Source organism: Ischnura elegans, chromosome X (assembly GCF_921293095.1).
Source record: "Ischnura elegans chromosome X, ioIscEleg1.1, whole genome shotgun sequence".
In the NCBI taxonomy this organism is placed as follows: domain Eukaryota; kingdom Metazoa; phylum Arthropoda; class Insecta; order Odonata; family Coenagrionidae; genus Ischnura; species Ischnura elegans.
Window position 1 is genome coordinate 89834096 of NC_060259.1, and position 24714 is coordinate 89858809.

Consider the following 24714-nt stretch of genomic DNA (forward strand, 5'->3'; position numbering starts at 1 on the left):
TAAAGGCATACTTTATTTATTTTACATCGCCCCGAAAACAACTCATTTAAGGCCTTTTACATCGGAGGAAATAACATGACACGACGACTATCACACTCAACCATTCCCTGAGTAGGGGCAATCTACCCAGGCTTAACTCGCACCCGCGACCTTCGGTATGGCAGGCGAGGACCCTGCCGCCACCGAGGCTGGCATGATATTTTGGAACATGAAGATAATCTTCGAGGGACAAATAGATGGCAATACCGGTAAAGGAAGATCTCGGATAAAATACATAGAAAAAAAGTAGGGTGTGAAAAAGAAAAATACGTAGGTGTGAAAAGATAAGTTGATAGAATATTTGAGTGGAGAGCTGCGTCATGCGTTGTTTTTCCCCCGAACCATAAAGGACTTTAATAAATGCTAATCGTAATCTTGTTTGAGAATTCGCTTTTTATATGCAGACGGCTTGTGTCCTAACACCCCCTGCCACACACCTTTGCTACTGCGTTCTGAAATATTTGGTTGAAAAAATACTGGTAACGCAATAAGTTGACCGTGGATTCGTGCTGTAATAGGGTTAGAGCAGTGTTTCCCAAACTTTTCCGAGCAACCGCCCCCTTGGATCCATAAACCTTTACTAAACGCCCCCCTAATCTGTATATTTAAAATAATAATCAGAATCATATACTAATTAACCAAATGAGGAACATTGTAATGATTAAATTATAAACATTGACTAATTAAATGTTTATTTAGAATCCAATGGATGTATAGTTTTTTAAATCATTTATGCAAATGATTTAATACACAATAACAGGAACTTGACTGAGAATATGCTTTTGACATAAAAATAAATAATTTTAAGAAGGCTTTTTTAGAATTTTACATGTCATTTTTAATTAAATTCAGCAAATACATAGCATGAAAATTTTCAATTTATAGTAATAGAATGACCAATCATATTTTTTTTTTTTTTTTAACAATTAAGTGCCCTTTTATTACAGTTGTTCATGGTCAAGAAGTCATTTAAGAAGATTCCATTGCTAAAATTAATTACATATTTCTGTAAAATAAAATTTTAATCAGAAGGATGAGCTTGATGGCATGATACAAGTTTTCCAACGTCCGGATTAATGTCACTTAGCAGAAGTCATAAATCACCACTTTGGCAAACCTGAAGTCTGTTCCTCTGATGGAAATTGATAAAGCTCGCGGCGACCTATGTTTCGTTTACCTTGTGCAAGAAAGGATTGGGAATATTTTTCAACCGTTCTTACTTAAAAATGTAAGAAAACACATGGTTTACATTACTTCCAGTTGCGGGAAACAAAGTAAACTTTAGAAATGAAGCTTGAAAACGAAGACAAAAGGAAGGTTGCGGAACCTTTGCATTTGTCACATTGTCAGAACTCTCCGGCGCCCACCTGCCGCCCCCTTGGCACTTTTCGCCCCCAAAGACTACAGCTACGCCCCCCAGGGGGGCGGTAGCGCCCACTTTGGGAACCACTGGGTTAGAGGGTGTACTCCAGTGGCCGGGGTAAGGGACGGGCATCCCGTTGAGCTAACAATAAGTCCTAAATCTAAGGGACGAAAATACCAGGGTAACTCCACCCCAAAAAAGAGCTCCATACTGAGAGGTTTAAAAGATGCTCATGCTACTCGTGGCACGAAAAACGTTTTCCAACTGCAGACGCCGGCAGGAAAGGGCTAATTGAACCTTGACAAATGAAAGGAAAAACTATGTATTTATCCATCAATTTAAGAGACCAATATATATAGAGACCTGTTGATGACACCGCTGCGTCGAAACTAGTTGTAACGCAAGAATATATTGGTGGATAAATGCATAGTTTTTCCTTTCCTTTGTTCGAATGAACTTCCACAAAGTTGAGCCGGAGAATAGGTATATAGATTAACTTATTTCCCCGTTAAACTCCGATTAATTTGTCCATCAGCGATGCGAGGGACGACTTTGGTAAAGCCATTGAAATGCAATGCGGTGGGTGACAACGCATTCAGAGGTCAACTTGAGACTGATCCTCATTTCTTATATTCGTGCTCAGCCCTCTCCTTTCTACTCCTACGGGGACTTCCCATTTCAGACATGTTATTGGCCACCTTTTCCAGGCAAAAGACCATAGCCGTGTTCTACCTTGACCTCATTCATTGTTCTTCCTTCTTCCCGCTTCGACAATCTTTTAAGTTCTCTTGCCCTCTCCTTCTTTTCATGTGCTGGTTTTTCCCGTCCTTTCCTCTCCTTGCCTTTTATCACATACCATTTTTTTTCTTTCCCACTATTTTAATGGCACGTCCGTTATTCCTAGTCGTCTACGATCTGAAGGGTTAAGATTTCCGGCGATTTCTATCTCAGGCCTTTATAAGATACAGTCAAAAATAAAATCAACAAAAGTAAAATTATGCATACCAGACAAAAGTGTTCATCTTTCCATACTAATACGGCAGTAGAATTTATATCACATGCCTTCTCTAAAGGCAGATTCTCATTAGACTTGGGGTCTTAAATTTCTGCCAAACCATGCGGATTCTTCTCGTACACCTTTCCATCCTGGGAGAACCGCAAAAATGGAATTTTAGAGTTGACTACCAAACCACAAGAAAATACTGTAACCGGGACGGTAATATTACGTCTTTCTATTTAATTGGCTTTGTATGCGTGAAGCCGTAATATTTGCCCGTCGTACTTTTCCAGTTTATTGCTTAGTGGTTCTTTTATTTCAAAAATCAACTCTCGATGGAAAAAGAGTTCACTTTATGTCTTGAGGACGAAAATTCCTCTGTAGCTACCGCCATCCTTATCTTAGGCCTCTTTGTGTGAAAATTCTTTGGGCCAATGAACCGTTCGTTGAGGGTTTAGTGACCCTTTTTTTCATCCAGGATTTATAATGCTTTGCTTGGAACAATGCTTTTTTTATGATTTTCATGCTTTAAAAAGTTCAAATTGAGCGTAATGAAAATTTATTTTGCATTTTATGGTTGTACATCATATGTTGCAAGTTTTTTATTTTTCAAAAACAGTAGGTTTTCATTATTAAATTATATATTTAAAAATTAGCCATAATGTTATTCAACTAATTCATAAAGAAGAGCAAAGTCCATTTTTATTGAAATACACATCGATATAAATATACTTTTGATGGTATTAATGTTTTAAAAAATTTCGAATTTAGCAAAAATGGCTGGATTTTTCAGTAGGGCATAGAAATTAGGGGCCGGCACTCAAAGTGTTAAATACGCCGTAACGAAAAAATTATAACCTTCTTTAGACAGCCTCGAACTTCCAGCGAAAAGATAACCGCAGCTTATATTGAAATCACACAGTAATTCGAGCGATTTCGTCCATGTCATCGTTTTATACTTAGTTAATTTTCCTCCATTTTTAGTCGCTTCAAAGTCTTCACTTTCACAAGTACTTCCACAGATACGAAAGAAATCACGGACATCAACGGCGGACATACACATCGCCTGCTTCAGTGATCTGTCCGCTTCCCACGCCCACGTCTCACTTGTCCCACAACAGTACGCCGACGGCCAAAATTGGAACTACTTACGCTTCGCCTATTTTCTACTCGTATAATGGAGATACGCAAATTTAAAAAAAAAAACAGAAAAACAATGAAAATGAAGTAGAAGTAGGGAAGGAGTAATACAGTAGAAGAGAATAATTCAAGACTAACATTAAAAAAGGGAAGCAGGAACTGGTAGAGATGGATGAATTCTGTTATTTAGGAGACAGGGTAACTAGCAACCCTAGAAGTAAGAAAGAAATTTTCAGCAGAATAGGCAAAGCGAAGAGAGAATTCCACCAAAAGAGAGACCTGCTTCCAGTGGGAAACTTGAAATCGGAAGTAAAGAAGCAATTTATAGGAACCTCCATTTAGAATATGCTGCTACACGGAAGTGAGGCATGGAAAATGACAGCAGCGGAGAAAGCAAGGATAGAGGCATTCGAAATGTGGTGCTACTGAAGAATGATGAGGATCAAATGGATCGACCGAGTACGTAATGAGGAAGTCCTAAGAAGAGTAGGAGAGAGGGGAAGCCGCATGAAAACATTGATAAGAAGACGGAACAAATTTATTTAAACAAATTTACAGATGTTAAGCGAATAGGGTAAGAATCCGCTAAAGACTTGGGGGCTGCGCGCTAGGCTTAGATTGCTTGAGCAATTGAGAATGGATATACTTATAGACGAGCGACGCGGAGATCATCAGAACACATTAGAAACCCATTATCTTTCCAGGTACGACAAAAACGATGAAATAAGAGATGTATGTAGGCGAACGGATAGGTGCGGGAATTCGTAATTTCCCCCGCACGACTTCGTTAATTGCTAGGTGTAGTAATTTTTTTACATTAGAACATTTCCTTTTTATCTGAATACGTCGGGTGTCCTGGCACCACCCGCCATACGCTATTAAGGCAACTTGCGGGGGAGTATGTAGATGTAGAAGACCGCCATAAAACTTTTACTAACTGAACGACCTACTACATGTGCAAAGAAATGTCTTTCTTTATCAGAGAATTACTCAAATACCTCCGTTTTTGAGTCCTGCAAATCCCAAATATCCTATATCCCCGGTTCGCCCCCCCCCCTCTCCTTTTGTCCAAACTTATTGTTAGATCCGCCTCTGGTATCAGGTCGGATACTTTCGGACAAAGTTTTTGTCCGTTAGCCGGATCTAACGGACAAAAACTCCAACAGAGATGGCGGTTACTCCCTTAGTAACGTATGGAAACCCGTATTGAATAAAATCCGATTGGCTATTACCAAGGGCCAATCAGAGGGAACCTGACATCCCGGCACGCTATATAAGGCGAACACCTTCCGAGAAATGACACTCAGCCCTGAAGATGGAGTACGACTCGTACCCCGAAACGTCGGCTACCATGGAGGAGATTACCCGGTGGAGAACTCGAATAGCCTTCAATATCAAGTATCTAGCCTATAATCGATGTTAACGATATTGGACGATGTTTGCCTGGGCCATGGCTGTTTCTCTTTTAGAATATCGGTGTAACGCTTGTAATTTTCCAGTCTAGCGGTAACTTTCCTTCATATAGTGTGACTTCTTAAATATTATCTCGATGTAAGGTGCGATTGGTGGAGCTAACTCCTTGAGGACACGCGCGGGTATTCCCTCCGGATCCGGAGATTTGCTATTATTTATCGGTTGAAGTTGTTTAGTTATCCCATCGCGTTTTATAGAGATTTTTTCCATCGGTTGCTCACTACATGGGATGTCTAAATTAAATTCAGTATCGTCAGTATGGTATACACTTTCGAAGTGGGAATTAAACGTGTTAGCTTAGTCAATATTTTCGGTGACAAGTTTACCATCTTTCTCTTTCATCCATGTTACCTCTGTGCTTTTATCCTCGGTTTTAGCTGCGAATTTTGTCTAGAAGTCGTTTAGCATCTCACCAAATTTAATGAAGCTACATTTATCAAAGAAGTAAATATTGCGTTTTGGTTTAACAGCTGACAATACATCAATTTCTTACGTTGAAAAAATTACTCTGTGGTCAATTACATTGCCAATAATATCGATTTGTTTTCTGAACTTAGGATGGCTTACTGCTAAAAGGTTTAATATCTTATTTCCTCTCGTAGGCTTGTCAACTACTTGGGCGAGAGAGTGATTTGCAAGTACGTTGAGTAAGATCTCACCCATTTCTCTATTCCTTGAATTCGGTGTTACAGTATAAGTATCCCAATTTATAGATGGAAGATTAAAATCTCCCCAATAACTATTGCACTCTTACTGTCCCTCAGAGTTAATGCGGATATTTGATTTTCTAAGTGGTAAATAATATCAACTGAGGAGTTCGGAGGTCTATCCAAAGAGCAAACATGAATACTCCTTTTGTTACGTTAGTTAATTTACACCATACGCTTTCTTTTTCTTTGTAAATTATTTCATGAGTGGTGCTGTGTAAGATTGATTTAACCGCTATAAAACTCCGCCACCTGTTTTGTATCCTGGAGGAAAAACTTCGCTATTGCTTGTATCTTCCGTAAGCCAGCTCTCAAATTCAAACAAAGCAAACCATTTACTCCATTTTTTCGTCGCCTACCCACGGGACGAATTGGCGTGTGCCCGTCTGCCCGAGCGTGTTCCGCGACGGCCCCGCACTCCGTGGAACGGATGCGCATTGGATGGAATTGTGCACAATTGGAAGCGTTCCCTTGAGTTCTACTTCATGTGTCGTAACGAAACGACAGCCAATCGGATTAAATTCTCAAAATACCCTGAGGTAGACCGCTGGCATCTTTCTTCCGAGAGAAAAAGACGGGCGTCAAAGGTTTTCAACTTTTCGTGCTGACTGTACTTTAGATTGCAGTTATCCTATGTCCCTAAACAACATGGGATCCACACATCACAAATCTTGAGCTTTAATTGACGACGATAATCAATATCACACTTAAAATTATATGTTACAATAGCGTAAAGTGATTGCTGTAGAAATACGTATAAGTACGTAAATTTTGCAAAACAAAGTCTGACGAAAATGTTTGCATTCCAATTTTATCCTACCCGCTGACGATGACTACGAAGGACGATGAAACCGGGTGGTCGATGAATTTGAGAAATAACTCGCGAAACGTGCACTATTTTACCTAGAAAAGAACTTTAAGTGCATAATTCAGAAAAGCTATATTTTTACCATTTCATTCTTCAATCTTTTAATGATTTGATTGCAGGTGAACATAAAAATTCCGATGAGCTTCGGCCATAATAATATATTGTCCGTCATTTGTTTTCAATGCGTTACAGAACCGAATTTATTTTTTATAACAAAGATGAAACTAAAAACGCGTAATTTTTTTATAAGAACAAAGGTTTTCATATACATGTGAAAAATAATAAATTATCTGACCAGTGAAAATTTATTTGGAGCTACCCATCCCACTTTGCCTCAACCGAAGGGGCACATGGACTAGCGCTTCCCATTAGTCATAAGATTCGCAGCCAAAATCGCGTAACACTAGAAAACGATGCAATTTTTATCGATTACCACTCATCACAAATCTGGTGGCTAAGCGCTGTTCTCTCTAAATTACAGCTATCAGTCCTGCCTTGTCAGAGTCCCACACGCTAACGTTATACTGCAAGTGAGGCTTAATTCAGGAAACTACACTTTTACACCTATCTAACACATCTCCCAATGATTCTCTAAGCGAATCGCAGTTAACGGATAGCATAGTTTTCGCATACGTGTTTACCCCACGAGAGACGCCGATTAATAGTGACTATAATCGTAGAGTAAGTGTATACTTACTCTCTGCTATAACGCAATTCACGAATTATGCTGTACTCCAGTTCTATGATATGTATACTGCAGTACTCCTTTACACACTTTCCCTCGCCAGTTTCTTCAATTCTCTGATGTTCTTCTCCCTAGTGTCCTCCTTTATATTGTCCAAGTTCCTATCTCTATGTTACACCAGGGAAACATTTGCTTCTCTTTCTCCCTTCATTGAATTCCTCACATAAGTACTGTGTTTTAGGAGATGACCCCTACTACATAGTTCCCTTTATTCACCCATTCTTCGGTAATGCTTTTCGTTTCACACCCTATCCGTCCAATTGAACTTGAGCATACGCCTCCAGCGCCAGATCTCGAAGACTTCCTTCTTTTCTGAACAGCTTTTCTAATGGTCAGTTTTCTGATCGGCAGCGGGCCACTTCCAACACTATTTTTTTCGCATACAGTTCCCTGAAACAGCTTTGCAGGTTTATAATGACTCGGAAAATCCCAACTTTTGTACCACAGCCTTAAGAGTTGGAAGGCCGCCGGTATAGCTCGCCTTGCATATTGGAAACGCTGAAGCGTATGTCGTTCACTATTTATGACGAATCTGATCTCTCTTCGCAGTTCTTCATAAATTTCAGCTATCAGTCCTACCTCATAAGGGTAACACACGGTAATAGCATACTCCAAGTGATGTCTTACTATTATTATAGATAGATCAGCCGCCGATTGCTTGGAAGATAGAAAGAACATTGCTCAAACGTATTGTATTTTGAAAACACTGATTAGAACACGTCATTAATGCTATGAACCCTTTATAATCCAGAACTGATTCTGGGAGAAATCAAATTTCATGACTTTTCATTTTGAAAACCTGAAAATTTTACACTCAATGATAATTATCGTGGCAGCTTCATCATTAAAATTTACACTACAAAATAATGGGTACGTAGAGTAGGTATTTCCTGAGTAGAGCTGAAAGTTTAAACATTTCGATGTTGCTTGGAAGCAACATTGGGTTATAAATGGTTCATTTAATTTTTTCCATTCACTAGATGTACGTTTAAGTTTCGTCATTCCCAATAGCTGACGAATCCTTCTGATACCAATGAAAAATAGCGTTAAGTACCGTTATATTTTTCTTCTCTTTGCCAGTAGTTTCCTGTCCTCATGGCTGCAGATTTTATTTCTTCCGCCTCAGTAATATTTGGTCCACACAATGACGAAACATTGTCGTCAACATTTTATGTAACATTTCAGCTCACTCTTGATCCTCTGGAGAACGAGCGATTCCTTTCAAATTCTTTCGTCAGCAAACATGTGAGATATAATCTATCCTAATTTATGAACTGAACAACATTCAAATCGCCATATCTCCTCAGCTCACTTCTCATTAAGCTCTAGCACATTCCCATTAGTTTTTGATTCTTCTGGGGCTCCCATAGTGGAATCAGCCCTACTGTATCTATGGTAAAACTACCTAATTTGTATCGAAACATTCCGTCAGCTGTCCTCTACTTTATGAGCAAACTGTTTTATAAGCACTGCAATCGTTGCTGTAATCAACTGGTTAAAATAAATTCAATGCTATTTTTAATATTACCGTCCCAAGCGGTTAATATTAAATTCAAATTTCTAATCCAGAAGATAATGAGACAAAATTTTTAAAAACATATCCCAGTCTCGTATGTATGTTATAAATGGATTATATGTGTTGATCCATTGCCGAATATATCGCGAGATTTCCCGCTAAAATTTATATCTTGCTAAGAATAGAGGTTTTCCGGTCCATAGGATGTCGAAATCTCCTAATCGCTGGATTTCGACGGCTTGCTTCATCCTTCAGCAGGCGCCACGACTTTTCGATACCTTTAGCATTCCCAAGCGATAGCTGCTGGTCCCGCCGGGCGACGAATTGGAAAGGTGTGACTTGTCATGGGTTTTGACTCCTTGCCTCTAAAAAAATTCCCTGGCGGCCCTTTAAAAGTTTCCCATGCGCGTCTCTTACCTCGTTTTCTCCCACCTGTCCTTCCCCCACCTCCTCCCTTCGTCCTATTCCTTTATCGCCAGCACAGCCGTCTGGGAGAGCCCTTTCATTGTTGGGCCAGATCGCAGGGTGAGCTGGCAATACTGCCCAAGCGGCCCCGTTGCTTGGTCGGGTAGCCGCGGGAACCGCCGCCTCGGCTGCCTTTCCCCTACACTCACCTCCCCTCCCGCTTCCACTTCCCCTCCATCGCCCATGCCCCTCGCCCGCCGGGTCTCCGCCTGTCGCCCACCTCCTCCCTCCCCTCCCGCCCCCCCCCAACCAGCCTAGCAGTCCATCCGCTTTGTGTTGGTGGTGGTGAGGCAAAGACGTGAAGGGACCCTCACTCTAAGCTCGCAGTGCAATCGCCGAGGCCAGTGGCGGTGGCGACTCCATTTTCCCGTACAGCGTTCGTTCCCCCCACACTTGTGCCGTGTTTCACGCAAAATTCGCCGGTCCACGAGTGTCATATTCAGTGATGGCGGTCCGCGTGTGAGTGAGTTGGTTTCATCGGACGGGTGGTTCTAGTGTTTCGTGTTTTCCGGGCGTGTGTTCCCGGCCGGGTCTGCCATGGAGGAGTCGTGGGGTGGTGCAGATTGGAACCTGGCCACCCCGAGGTCCAGCCGAGGGCACCACAGCACGCACTCACTCGTCGAAGCTTTGAACCTGCCCTGCCACCATCTCATGTTCTCGCATTGGGGCAGCCGGAGGTATTCCGACTCGGATAATGGCCATCACTGCGGCAGATTTCGGTTCCGTTCAGGTAAAGCCTCTTCTTGATCACTAAATGCATAGCATGGCTGCCAATGCTCAGTCATGACTCACGTCGCCATCCGACCCTGCCATCGTTATTGTCGATCACGTTGGCAGAGTTTGTTTACTTTGTGCCTCTACGCTGCTTCCGCGGTCCCCAAGGGTCGTTTGCTCCATGCTTCTGTGAGATAAGTTGCTTCGAACATGCGTGATGGTCAGTTAGACGAAAATAAACATCCCAATTGCTCCTTGTCATTCACTTGTCCTGGTTCTAATAAGAGTTTCCTCTGCGCGCACAGCTGTCTCGCTCTGACTAGGCGGTAGCGTGGCCGACTCGAAACCTGCCAAGCGAACTCCTACGTGCTCGGCTACCGCTCGGGCATTGGATTCCTACTGTGTGTATAGCGTGTGTTCACTTTCCATCGTGGATGTTATTTCGAGATATTTCTTATTCCGTCGTTGCTTTTGGCGATGACTGAAATGTTTGGTTTCACGACATACCCAATGCTCGTGTATCACGTTGGTGAGGATGCTTGGACTCCATCAGCAAGGAGTTTAGTGGGAGTCAATTTATAAATTGTTGTTGTGGGACTTGAGGCTTTGGTGGAACTTAATTGCTTTTCCAGCCAAATTACTGTTATATTCTCAGTAGCAATTACTAGAGATGACTTCATACTCTAGAGATAAGGACGTTCACTTATAAAAAAATTACTGGATTCTACATGCCAGCGAAGTAGTTGTCAAATAACAATTTCAAAAGTTGCTTTCGCTGTATTGACTGAGGATCGATGTGTTTGATCGTTTGAAGAAAAAAATTTAATTTGTTAAGTATATAACTGTAGATTGCGTATCAGATTGCTGATAGTTGTCTAAATTTTATCTCGTTAAAACTAAGTGCAACGCGATGTAAATCAATTTATTTGACTCTTCTTTCATCACCTTTACTCTGTGCACACTGCCCTTTCAGCGTGGTGCTCTTGTGACGCTTTCAATATCGGTAAAGAAGCTCACAATTTTTTTTAAGGGAACAGGAAGAACATTAACTTTCGAGGTGAATTATTCGCCGGACGCCATAACTGGAAAGGACAATGTCCGCACCTTGGCGGAGATGGCGCGACGGGCTTGTAGTTGTTCTTCTGCGGTAGGATATCATACGCCTTTCCCCCTTACTTTGGAATTTTTTGGGCTCCTATGAAGCAGGCGAAGGTTCGCATGAAAGGTAACCCATGAAAGTAGATGATTTTTCTACAAACACGGCTAGGTCATAGGCATGCTTAGTCTTTTTCTCGGTCTTCGAGAAATTAATCTGTTACAGTCTCGTTTATTCAATAATGTATCGTTATTTCATTTACGTAAAATAACAAGTACGAAAAGTGATTCTTCATGATATTCAAGAGGACGTTATTTCTAACTTATTGTTGGTCTCGGAAGACTTTTTGTGTTAATAATAACACGTCTCGAGAGAAAAAGTCACATCCCCTGCCAAACGCCGTCCAGGTGACTCACAGGTTGCAATCTTAGTGTGGATGAAATTTTATTTTCATCGTAAGTGGAGGAGAATGACGTCCGCTGAGGTTTGAACCCAAGCCAAGATAAGCTCCCCTATCCCAAGGTCTTCCAGTGTTATCAAACGGTCAGTCAATTTGAGATACACTTATCAAACTCACGCCATAGTTCTCGAAGCCAAAACATTGAGTTCGTTTGTCTTAGAGGTACTCAAATACGTTATGAGCGATATAACGCTTCCGAGGTATTTCTTTGTACACATCAATGACGTTTTCATCCCGAAGTCTAAGCACATTGTTTCATTTTGTCCAGCATCTTTTCCACTGCTCAAGTTTGAGGTCTGATAAGTTTACGTCGCTAGACTCCGTTGCTTAAACTTACAATAATGGTGTTATAATAATATTACTTTATTCCACTGATACACAGTTACAGAACACCCTTATAAAAGCACTAGAATAAATGGGAACCTTATATGAACCTGTTTTTGGGCTACCATTATGCATTGTTCCAACATAACTGCGGATGATAGGTATGATACGAAATTTCTTCAGTCGAACCCAGTGACTATTTTCATTTTCTTATCCTGTGTGCATTCAGTTTTAAGAATCCAATTGTTATGCATAAACAGAATACCAACACACGTGATAACCAAATTGCTTTCAGAAATACATAGCAATTACTTGTACCCAAAATATCTTAAATTACTAATTGTAAGCACACATTTGTTACCATTCTTATTTAAAACTTCCCTTCAAAAATGTTTCAAAAATTACCTCGTTAATGTTACACAATTATAGAAATGGGAGGCTCTACCGCAAAGTCCTGCCTTGCTGTTTTCCCATGCCACGTTAAGCCCATCAATGGAAATTATGTAGGCCATAGACGATGCAAAACTATTCTAACCTTTCGAGGATGAGAAAGAATTACTTAGCCGACGTGATCATTTTCCTACCTCTTTGATTGGTATGGGAATAAACTCCTAAATGGTGTTTGAAATGACCAACTTTTCTCTATTTTCATTAAAATGAATTTCTTCTATGTGGACTCGTTTGCTACTGATCTGCGGTAAATTCTGTAGTCTTTTAGAAGAGACTATATAATGTAGGCTATTGAGCAAGAGAGCGAGTTTAAAATTTAATAAATACCCATTACGAAGAGATTGAGTTGTGTTGAGAGGTCGTAAATGCCCGAGTGAGGGCCAATCTTGGCCATGCTGTTTGGTTTCATGCTATAAAAGACGGTAAACGAGGCAGTGTTTTATCAAAACCACATTGAATGTTACTACAGAGAATGGGCCGTGGGAAGTTTACAAAATGTTTCAGGGACGATGCAATTATATAACACTTGCCGATAAGGTGATAGTATGGGAGTGATTTTGGCGAAATTTCTTCACGTGGTATGTAGCAAGTAGAACTAACAGATGAAATGGTATTGCCTGAGAAATGATGCTGGGAAAAATATAATGCGGTGGTATGTGAACGGCCTAAAATATTTGTTTAAGTATCTGACAGTGGTCAGTAAAATTACTCATACCCCAGCTTCCATGTATTCCGATTGGAAATAGAAATGGAGATCTATGCTGTAATATTTGGGGGAAATATATTCTAGGGTGTCCAGCATATTCGTACATTGTAATGGTGAACTCGTGAAGGAGGCAATTATATTATGTTTGAATGTTGATTTTTCTCCGCCAAACTTTCTGTGGGCGTCAAGCGTTATTGGTCAATCGAATTGACTGGGATAACTGTTGGTTTGATCATTTTCGACTATTTTCATAACAAAAAATAGCAAAGATAATGTTGATAGCTCATAAAAAAACCCTATTACCTCGAATAGAACATAAAAATGCACAAGTTTCGTCGGACTGTGCAAAAGTCTGGTGAAATTTTCTCTCGAGGTATCCGTAATATTATGTCTTCCCATAAATTTGTGAAGTACATGCATGCAACTGCTAAGGATTTTGCGATTTTATTCAGGGTGAAATTGGTAAACCATGTTGCTGCCGGGTTTACTGAGAGTCAAAGTCTACGGAATGCACTATTGTAGAACACATTTAGCCGTGTACGTTTTGGTGCCATGAAAATGTTAAGTAGGTGCAAAGCTAAATTATGTAACCAATTAGCCTGGGGTGTATTTCCAAAGGATTGAGAAAACGCGAATGCTCGTAGATGATTCATAAACCTCCTCCATTTAGGGTCATGCTTGGACAGAACCGGTTGGCATATCGTTTTTTCATTCATAGCCTCAGCCTGAACGTGCACTGAATGTCTTGTGGAAGAGATCTTGTGTTTATTCAGTTCTTCTCTTCGGCTGAATTTGGACTGGCTTTACGTACCCGAATATTCGTTATGTTAATCCCACGTGTATGTGGAATTGATGCGTTTTATTTCAAGTCTCCTGTTTGTAAAATGGGGAGCGAGGAGGCTTAGCGGATCGTGCGCTTGCTCCAGCTTTCAAATCCAGTGTGAAGTGTTCTGATCACTGAAAATAAAAAAAATATTATGCAATCCAAGATCTATTTTGACTTCAATCCAAATGCAATTCCTTTTTACAATATCGTTATGTTTTTAGTTAATTCAATCCATGTAAAATATATTAGTCATGCCTCAGCATTTGAAGATAGGTACCCTTCATCTGTATGCACTACACTGTTTTATTGATAGTTTATTTTAAAAGGTCGTTCATTTACGTTTGATTTCATTTTTCGTCATAATGGTAATTATTTGTTTGCCAATCAAATTGTAGGAATGTACTAAGCTTAGAACAGGCGAGCGCGGTTGGCCAGTGGGGAGAGCGCTTGGCTGCTGACGGAAAGGTCACGGGTTCGTATCCCAGGTGAAGCCATCGGAAGCACCCGAACAAAAGTCTTCCAAGTGCAAATTGAGCCAGGAAAAGGAAGTTCCCTTCATGTCGAATGATAATATGTCTCCGGCTCAGTCCGGAGTGAGGTCTATTCTTACGCATCCAAATGAACTTTCGAGTTGAACCGCTGAATGATCGAGTGAGTTGGTAATCAAAATTTTCATCCTATTATTAGAGCAAAGGAGTGTTAGAAAATAATTTTGTGTTACACCGCTGACGAAATTTCTTTATCAGTCTGCGTGATTAGCGGGTTGTACGTGCAGCGAGTGGAAAAAAGGCAATAATGGGGAGATTCTATTGTTTTCTCATTCGTTAAAGAATTCTTGCCTCTTCGCTCCATCCTTGGATGCTTGATTAGATCAGTATAGATCATCTACTATGCCCTTGTATGATAAGAAAAATTCAAAATAAATTTTCTAGCCCGTGTCGTGACTCCATTGATTTTATGGTACTAAAATGAAGAAGAGTGGTGTCGATCTTTTTCCGTTTTATATATGTTTGGTTGTACTTCGATTAGTCGAGCGCTAAGTCCTGTATTGGAAGAGAGTTTGAATATTGGATACTCTTACCTAGCTTGTATGCTATGTCCTTTAGTTTATGAAATTCGTGAAATCTTTTATTTTGTACGGCATATATTCTTTAAAACGTCGTTAAGTCAGCTCATTTTCTAAAGTGAAATTTTGAATGCTGGAAATAATCTCCATTTATTTTAAATTGTAAGCATCGGCACAGTTTTCAGGGTAGGTGTTCGTAGACTAATTTTCTGGGACTACTGCGCGAATTATTATCTGATAAGCAAAAGAGCGAACTCGGTTTGGTAGAGCAGTGGGTGATATGTATTCATTGTAGTGGAGTCTACAGTATAAATAAACGAATGCCACTTCTAGGGAGATAAATGCTTCCCATTTCGTTAATTGTCCATTTTTTCTGATGACTCTGTGAAAATGGTGAAATTCTGTCACACGTGGTGAACCTAGGTATCATTTTAGATTGAAAGTTGGAAGTCCATGACTGCATAAGACGTAAAGCTGCATCCTAATATCCATTCCTTTCCGAAAAATTATTGTACTCATAGAGTAGTATTTTGAAAATAACGGACTTCTTACTGAAACTCATTCAATCTTTACATTATTCCTTTTATACATTCACATTTTTTACATTATCTACTGTCCTTCTATAACTTAAATCCTAAATTAAGATCAAAATACTTCATATGATTATCATTTCCACTTAAAATCAGGACAACTCTCTGAAATTAGCTGTAGAGGTGATTTTTAAAAACTTCGATTGGCTTTACGTGAACGTGTCAAAAACACGTATAGGCTATATTATTACGATATTTACACATGTCTGCCTAAGTTTGTTTTTGCGGTAGCATCTCTTTAGAGCAAATTAAATCTTAAAAGTTAATGGAATATATCACAATTGAAATAAATTCCATGAATGGGGGCGATTACCGTTATACTTTTCCGACTAAGTTATTTTTCCCGTATAATTCGTTATATTTAGTTTATTGCTTTACTTCTGAGGTATAAAAGATTTCCCTTGTTATATTTCTCGCATATCCCTCGTATTTTGCCTCTTCTTCCCGTATTTTCAACCTTGATTTCCATCTACGTGTATTTTACACCCCGCTGCCGGTGCCATAGGCGTGTGGCATCAGAGATGGGACGACAACCGCAAGCGAGTAAGAGAATGAATATTATTAGAAATTAAGGACGTGGATTTGCGACCACTCGATTCGCAGTAAATAATTTGTGCATGTACTATCAGAAAATAATTTAGCAACCGTAGGCAAAATCCATCGCTGTTAAAAACCGGAACTAGAGTTCGTTAAAAGTGAAAAACTCAGTCTTACTAGTTTTTAAGCTTGTCACATCCTATCAAGGTATTTGAGGCAACCATTGTATCGTTTTCATCTAAGTAACTTGATTTTCATGAAAATTAGAAATATCAAAAAATATAATTCTCATCCGTCCCGCAATGTGACCCCTTATTTTTCGTTGGTTGCTGGGCGGTGTCGAATTGCGATTTCGTAATTAAGTTCTCTTCATCGTCTACTGATGGAAGTGGCGCAGTGGAAACGTATGCCGTGGTGATCTTATCCCCTTCAAAGATACCCATCAGAGCAGATGCTTGCATTCCAACAGGTGGCAAATCCCAATGAGCTGAGCCGCAGTCCCACTGACCCCATCTGCTCGGGGCACGATCTTTGGCTCACCGTGGCCTCACCGTGAGACGGCGACCTGGCCGCCTCCTGAGGGCTTCGCTGACTCCCATTCCCCGTGAACACAATGCTAGTATTTCGCTGGTTAGCTCGCACTAGAGTTTTGTTGTTTGGTAGACTCGGTACAGTCTCAAGGTGGTGCGCGGTGGACGATTTTGGGACTGTAGGAGTCAGTTTTTTACTTGCCAATAGTCGTGGATGAAAGGATAGCACCTACCAATGTGTAAACATTTTTTCAAGCAAGCAACAACAAGAGCGATTTTTTTCTGCGCGAGGGAACGGTATAGAAAAGGCAAGGTGTGATATCACGTGATGAATCTGATTGGCTGACTGCGACGATAGCTTATGTTTTCGTGTGTTTTTACAATTGCAAGTGTAATTTTTATTTGATTTAATAGTGATGACGCGGAAGAAGAATCAGGATTTCAATAACATCTATCAGTGATTGCTTTTTTGCCACTTTTTTTCATTGCCAATATTGAAGGAGGGGTTTCAATTTTACATTTGGCTACTGCCTGACCAGCTTAGTGCTATTAATATCATTAATATTTATTTGTCACATATTATTATCATTTTAAAATGACATTATCGATTGGAAAAATATATGAACCGATATGCCCTAATCCTTGTACTCTATACGCGCCATCAAATTTGCTGTGTTCTTATTTGGATATATGTATCTGCACATATCCATTTTTTACTCTTAATATCATTGCGTTTCTGTAAAAATATGAACAAAGCCTACTATCTTTTGTATATATGATAACATTATCTTGTTTGTTTGCATAAACGCACGTAAAAGAGTAGTATAGTTTTAGTGTGAGTTTGCTGCCGGTGTGCATCCGATGATTTAATGTTTTTATCGATACCTTGAACGGTATGAAATTGATATCTCGAAATCGACCGACATAAAAGTCTTGTAATTTTTTCCCGGCGAATATTTTGCATCTCCTCGTCATTCCCTCGGGTTTGAATGCATACGTTTTGTGATGTACAAAGTTTTGAACCGGAGGGAATCGAGCGAAGGCTTCACGTAAGTAAAGCCTTCTTTACACGCCGAAGTTGTCTGCGCAAGCAGTTGCTCAAAAACGATATCTCGCTACTATTATCAACGTACATGTGTCCCAAGTTTACCAATACGCTTAATTTTGGCAGAGGTATCAAGAAAAACAATTTCATCTCTCCTTTATCTGAAAAAATCAAATAAAATTTGGCCTACCATTTAATCCTCTTAAGTAATGTTTTGAAAGAGAAGCCAGCTGTATTGATCTTTGTTTGTATTGTAGCATAAAAAGAATTCCACTCGCAATAAGTCCAGAACCATCTCTCTCTTCTGAGTTCAATTTGGAACTGCTTTAACTTCGTAAATAGAATGAATTAACATCGACCACGTCCTGAATCGATTCGTATTCTCTTCGTTGTGATTCGTATTCACTGTTCACAGTCGAACATTACAGTCGACTGTTATCGCCGTTAGCATCGACGTGGCTTTAATTAATCACTGCGATATACATCGCCCATCCGAGGATGCAATGTCTGTCTGTTTGGGGACGTGGTGTTCGAGCCTTTTATGCTCTGCTTGGCGTAAGCGAAGTTTCTGTGCTATTAGCCTCCAGAGGCCGTGGGCGTTGTTATTTCTTTGGCGAAAGTGTTGGCGGGGTAACTGAATGGTTTAAAAGGTGTTGATGGATACTTATCGATATCGTGTCATAAAATTAATGGAGGCGATGATATTTTTAAAATTTGATTGGCATTTAGCTCTTGTTAGTGGCATGATTAAGGTTTCACCATATAGAGATCAGGGGCTTGGATTTGGTACCATACTGGGAATTTGCATCCGTTTTGTCATATTTGTCGAGCCCTATTGCCGGAGGATTTTATGTGCTGTTAAGAAACTTACTTTTTTAGTATGTCGTTTTCAGTATTAGGTCACTCGTGAAGGACGAATCCCGAGGGGGGTAGCTGAAACGTATGCGATGGTGAGTGGTTCATATGGATAAGGCATTCATTGGGGTTTGCTTAATACCTACGAATTTGCTGTTGGGAATAATTTTTATATATGTTTTTCAGTTTGCGATCCACCATAAGTTTCCTCGGAGGGGTTGATTATTCACCAACATTGAGTATATTTGCATTGCTTTGTAATGCATTTAAAATATCAAACTCGTGTACGTATTATCCCTTCCTCATGAGCATGCATCAATTATTTTGCCTAATGTATAACATGGGACTACGGGAAAAAGATTAGAAAGCCCAATGAAAAACGGACATACGTCTCCAATCGTCTTGCCAAAAGAGATTCTTACGCACTTAGCGTATCCCTGTGCTAACTATGTAACACTGCCGAAGGTATGTGGTGAATTTTGAGCAGTGGATTCGAAACCCAAGGGCGGGCTCGCGGGGTTACTCCCCTGAGCCGTAGTCTGAAGCTATAAGCTTATCACCTCAGCATCAAAGAAGGGGGAGGACAGGAAGGAAAAAGGAAGGAGGCGCCGCCGCGATAGGAGCCCGAGGACGGCTCCAGGGACGGGATAGGGAAGGAAGGGATGGGACGAGGAATCCCGCGCCGTCACAAAGGCGGGCGGGTCCTACCACCAGCGAAACCAGGAAAAACGTTACTGTGCCAGCGATTTTAGAGGATTATTCTATGAGGTGGTCTTTCTCAATATAGCGTGTGTCGCACCGTGAAGTGCATTATGCAGTTGCTGCGTTCGGACGCTCTCACTCTGTTTTTAATTTGACTGGTGTGGTGTGAATAAGAGGAAGGTCGTCTAAGGGCATGTGGGATTGATTGTTTGGCGTAATTTTTGAGGAGGAGCACTACCTCGACGAGTATTATTCCACTCGAAAAGTGACGCTGGCGTTACGTCCACTTCTTTGTGTATAAACGCTAACAATAAGTAAGTAATCCTGCATGGTATAAATATAAGAATTACTGCGTTCGTTATATAAATATAGAATATACTAACTCATGTATTTAGGTTTTTCACCAACGCTGCGGAAGAGTTACAAAAAAGTGGAAACATTCGTGTATTTATCATATTGCACCCTTGCATTCCTGAATTTAGTTATGCGTACGCCTTTCCGATGTGGGTCAAATACCAGAATTTTAGACGATTACATGATACCCCGAATAAAGAAAGCGCTGGCACAAATGCATAAGTCATCGTCTAATGTGAACTATTTTGATGGAGACAATATTATTGTAGGCGAATAAAATATTTTTGCAGCAAAATAAAATTCCCGCTCTTTTCTGAGCATACCAACGCAAACGTTAATCTACGAAAGAGGCAGCATGGAATTGGATTTTAGCGTGTCTTTCAGCCAGTTTTTTTTCCCAGGAGTGGGGAAGTCGCGGTGCCAGTCTACGAATACCAGGCATCAAAATCCGTGGTGCATTACCTCGTCTCCTTCCAATGCTTTGGCAATCACGTGCCCTTGGTGAAGTAGCCCGTCGATACGTTTGCAGGTAGCCTATTCAGGCGTTATCTGTCCGATCGGTGAAATATAACGCTTTTCTGCTTCGCGGGTCAATTAACTATGGTTTCGCTCGATGTTTTTTTTCCGTCTCTCATCTCACAGCTTCTGGCGTCACGGACCAACGATTCCGTTTCGGGAAAAGCCCGCCCGAAAGACAACGACCTCTCCTTCATCCCTATTACTAACTGGCATTTGAACGTCCAAAGCGTTTCAGTTGCTCTATTCTCTTGCTGCAGTTACGTTATAGTTTATCGGAAATTATATTTGAGCATGGGTTTACTGTGTGGTTGTACTATCCATCATATATATCAATCGAGAAAACAGAGCAAAAAAAGATGCATAACTATTTTTGAAGTCAAATTTCCCCTTGATCATGCACACGTAACCTGCTTTTGTACGATATATGGCTTGTAATTACTATAGCATGCAGTTTTTTATCGTAATATTTCCACTGTGATGCCTTAAAACTCATTTACCATGTGGTCTTCTTCATGGTGTATAGCCTGGACCCCTATCAACATCAGCCTGTAACTCAAAGTTATCATTAATACCCGAGTATTTCCTCAAATGTGAAATATTCGTATTTGAGACTTCAGGTGAATTTCGAAGAATATGTCTGCTCTATAAATCCTGAAAAACTCAGTAGGATCGTTTAAGTTTTCAAAAAGTGGTACGTCACGAAAAAAGGCGAAATGCGAACGCGTGAGCTGGAGTGAAGCCTCCTCTTAAGATGGGAAATTAAGTTATCAGTAATACCTGGGTGTCTCATCATTTTGTGAAATCTTTTCTTTCTTTGAGATTCGGTTACATTTTGAAAAAATGTTTCCTCCATAAACACTGAAAATTCCAAGATGGTCGTTTACGTTTTCCAATAGTAATACTTAACGAAAGAAGACGGAATGCGACCGCTTGAGCTGGAGTGACGAAGGAGGGAAAATCTGTGCTTGATTCCAAGATTCTTTATCTTTCGATGTGGCATGTGATAGCACGCAGTGTTACCACGGGCCAAGACACTTACGGCGCGGTTCTCCTCCGTCGGCTAGAAGTGAAATCTGGGCCCTCTGTTGACCTTCCGAGGCCTTCCGTGACCACTCCCTGCTTTCACTCCGCCCGCCACCTCTGATGCCCCCCCTGCGCCTCCGTCGGCCACCTTCCCCTTGGACATGGAACAATTATGGCTATCCAGAGTAAAGAAGACGGCGGCACAATTTCCTCGCTTAATTGTACCAGTAACCGTTTCGTTCATTATGAATATCATTCGTTACCACAAAGTCATTGCCGAAACGGTTTTGTTTTTAAGAGTTTGCGAAAATCTAAATCTAAAATTGGTTCATGCGGTCCATCTGTCCATGCTGAAATGGTGAATTAAGTACGAAAAAGTGTTGGTGAGTCCCATGTTCCATAATAGCTCTCATAATTTGTATGACTTCTGCATCAATATTCACCACTTTTCCGGAGTCCTTGCGGCGACATTGTCGAATATTGTCTTACTTTGACACAAATTATTCCTTCGGCGGAGAAAGGAAACTAAAATAATTTTTCGTTTATAGAATGGAATTTTGGACTCGTCTGAAACAATTAGGAGTGATTTCACTACGTTAAGAGTAAAAACTTGAGTACTGCTAAAACAATATTAGAAGGCGTTTATCTTCTTTCGTTCAATGTGATTTTAGGTGTGTCAGCAGGACCCGAATCGAAGGAATGTATCCCGAGAAAGTATCTAAAACTAACGACGAGATCCGAGGCATATGAGCTGAAAGAGACCATTTTCTCACTTAGCTGGACTGATGCATTTAGTGTCATTGTGTACCTTTCCATGGCTGAATCAAGTGATTTTACTATGAAAACTAATGAACTTTCCGTGAATAGAGTTTTTCTTATGATAGCTGGCAATACTAGTTTTTAAAATCGCTCTAGTTTTGGCCTTTTGTCTTCGTTTAGTATCTGGAATATTTTAAGGGCATCTGAAGTAAAGTTTTTTTTACTGAAGCAGGCAATGTGTACCACCAAATCCACCTTCTGGGTAAATGGATAGTAAGTGGATACAAAGTACCCGACGTACAAATACGCCTATAGTTATTGTTATCTGAAAACGAATGAATTACGTCGATGTCCTTTCTTTGTTGAAGAAATCTCTCCGCTTTCTCATTTTGCTGCTTTATTTCATATTGTAAATATTTAACCTACGATTAGATGGCAAAGAAAAATTGCCCCTCTGTTGTATATGCATACGCCATGTGTATCATACTCGAAAAAATGGCATATTACGCTTTTTTACGTATTATTTCATTTTTCACCTCGCTTCAAGCTTGCACTTAACTTCATTAGTATATAGCCTCCAAGCCCAACGTTATTGTATTTGTCGCAGCTATCTGGTTACCTTGGATACTGACGTCGTTATCTTTTAGCACCAGAGGTGGAGTGCGTTGCTTCTGACAAAGCCGTTCGTTTTATCGTGCAATTGTAGTGAAGCATACTGCAATTGCCCAGAGAAAGTAAAGTAACATGACTTTATCCATTAAGACTTTCGTTCGTAAAGATTGCGTGAGATATTTATTTTAAGGCCTTCCTTGGCATTCACTCAAGTCTTTTGCCGTTTCGTTCACTCAGAGTAAGGAATGCCGACTTACAAAAAAATATTGGGGGGCCCAAACCGGGGATCTTGCCCCGGGAAATATTATAAGTAGTAAGTTTTAAGTTTTTTTAAGCATTTTAGAAGAGTCATATGATCAACATTAGAACCCTGATAACTTGAATCTCGATATCTGGATACTCCGGGGAAAATCGACCAGCCTGAAATTTTTTTACTCATACCCAAAACGAATTTTTGAGGGGGCTCGGGCCCCCTCAAGCCCCACGGAGTCTGCGCCACTGCTCAGAGTATGAAATAAGCCTTTTTGCATCCTACACCAACCTGAGGGATGGAACAGATGTGTGTTGAGATATCTTGATGCCTTGCGTTGTTGTGGCTGTAATCAGTGGAGAAGTATCTGATATCTTCAAGTGTATTTTTGCTAAAGCTGAATTTCCTACGACATTTGAAATACAATTTATACCATTGGATAGGTTTCCCTCCCTTGAATTTGTTTTTTAGACGCCACTTTCATCCACCAAAGCATTCATATTCCTTGCAAATTGTTGTGACGAAAATGTTTTAATGGTTATAAGAAATATAAGTGAAACGAATTCCTTAAGTTATTGGAATTAATTCTCATAGGATATTTGATGTTCTCGTAGCGCTCTTGATTGTTATTTTTTTCGGATGTTCTACCAGTTGCGATTTTCCATTCTACAAAAATATGCATGCTCAACTTGTTTGTCCTTAATAGCATTTTATCCCTAGAATTTAGTCGATTGATTTGCCCCGTGCAATGATTCTGAGAGTTGGTCGCCAAGCCAATGTCAAACAATTGAAGACTCTTGAATGAGTTTGCTTAATTTCTCATCTGACTGTTGCGAGTAAATTATTTTATTAGTTATAATGTTTATTCTTATAATTTTAACTGCATGCAGTAAAGAACGTTTTCTCGGTATTTAACCCGTGTTAAAGCAATTCCGTTCTTTTGTTTAAATTCCTTTTTTAAATTAAAATTTCAAACAACTTTTCCGTCATGATTAATATCAGGTGGTGAATTTTATTTCTTTTGCTTACCACTTGAATTAACAACTATCTATGTTATCAATACTTTGCACACCATTTTCTTCGTTTTTTCGCGGATTATTATTTTTTGACCGCGAATTTACTTTTTAAGCTTTTTAGTTTTCCTTTTATACAATCCCTTGGTTCTATCTTTACCTAACTATTAACCGTATTATAAGCAAATTTATTCTATATGGTTCTAAAGTCAACCGAAACTGCTGCGAAAGTATAGCTTATCAAATGTATCGATTAAATAGTAACGCGTGTGCATTCCAGTTTCGCCAACTTCTTTTTCATCTGCGAAGTATGTCACTTGTGAAAGCAGTACCTACTGCACTGCAATATGCAAATACCTGAAGTACAACATCTCTGGTTGTTATAAACCCTTACTAACGCAGAGCTAAAGCGTATTAATTGGTTTGAGGAGGTGATTGTTGGGCTCACCCTGTGCTAAGCCAAAGCCTTAATGTCTGAACTGTCAGGATAGGTGTTCTCTGCAACTCTCACACCTCAATGATTTTTTTGGGGTATTCTAAAGGATTCACTAGGGTTTGGAAACAGTTCAGTAGCCGAATGGTCAACCTCATAGGCCACTGCGATCTTCTAGTCAGTTATTTATCGACACTTGCTAGCCCCAGAAATGACTTGACGTATGGATATCAATTTTTAAAATATAATAAAATTTAGGAACGTATAATTGGAGATTGTGTGATGAAAATTTGGACTTTTCGAAAAGCTTTGGAAACTATTAGGCTACAAAAAAGGGAAAAGTAGCGAAAAATCAAAGTAAATATTGCATGAAAAATTAATTTCCTATCTCTGTGGTATTTATAAAAAAATAACGTGGAATCAACGACTTCTTCTAAGACCTGAAAGAATAATGCTGCACACATTGTGTGGAAGTTGTATTTTTCCTTTGCTATTTGCTATCATCTCTGTAGCTTATTTTACAGATATCCATCTGAA

At 40.0% G+C, this 24714-nt stretch overlaps 1 protein-coding gene across 9 annotated transcripts in view; it reads left to right on the top strand.

Moving 5' to 3' along the window:
• LOC124171645 (microtubule-associated serine/threonine-protein kinase 3) overlaps positions 1–24714 on the top strand; it is an 831728-nt gene that overhangs the window by 528405 nt on the left and 278609 nt on the right. The window contains exon 1 of one of the 9 annotated variants that reach the window (XM_046550865.1): positions 9621–10043. The exons of the other annotated variants lie outside the window; for them this stretch is intronic. Within the exon in view, the coding sequence (XP_046406821.1) occupies positions 9851–10043 (193 nt within the window). The 5' untranslated portion in view covers positions 9621–9850. Of the gene's footprint in view, positions 1–9620; positions 10044–24714 lie in introns of those variants that run through there. 9 annotated transcript variants of the gene reach the window in all.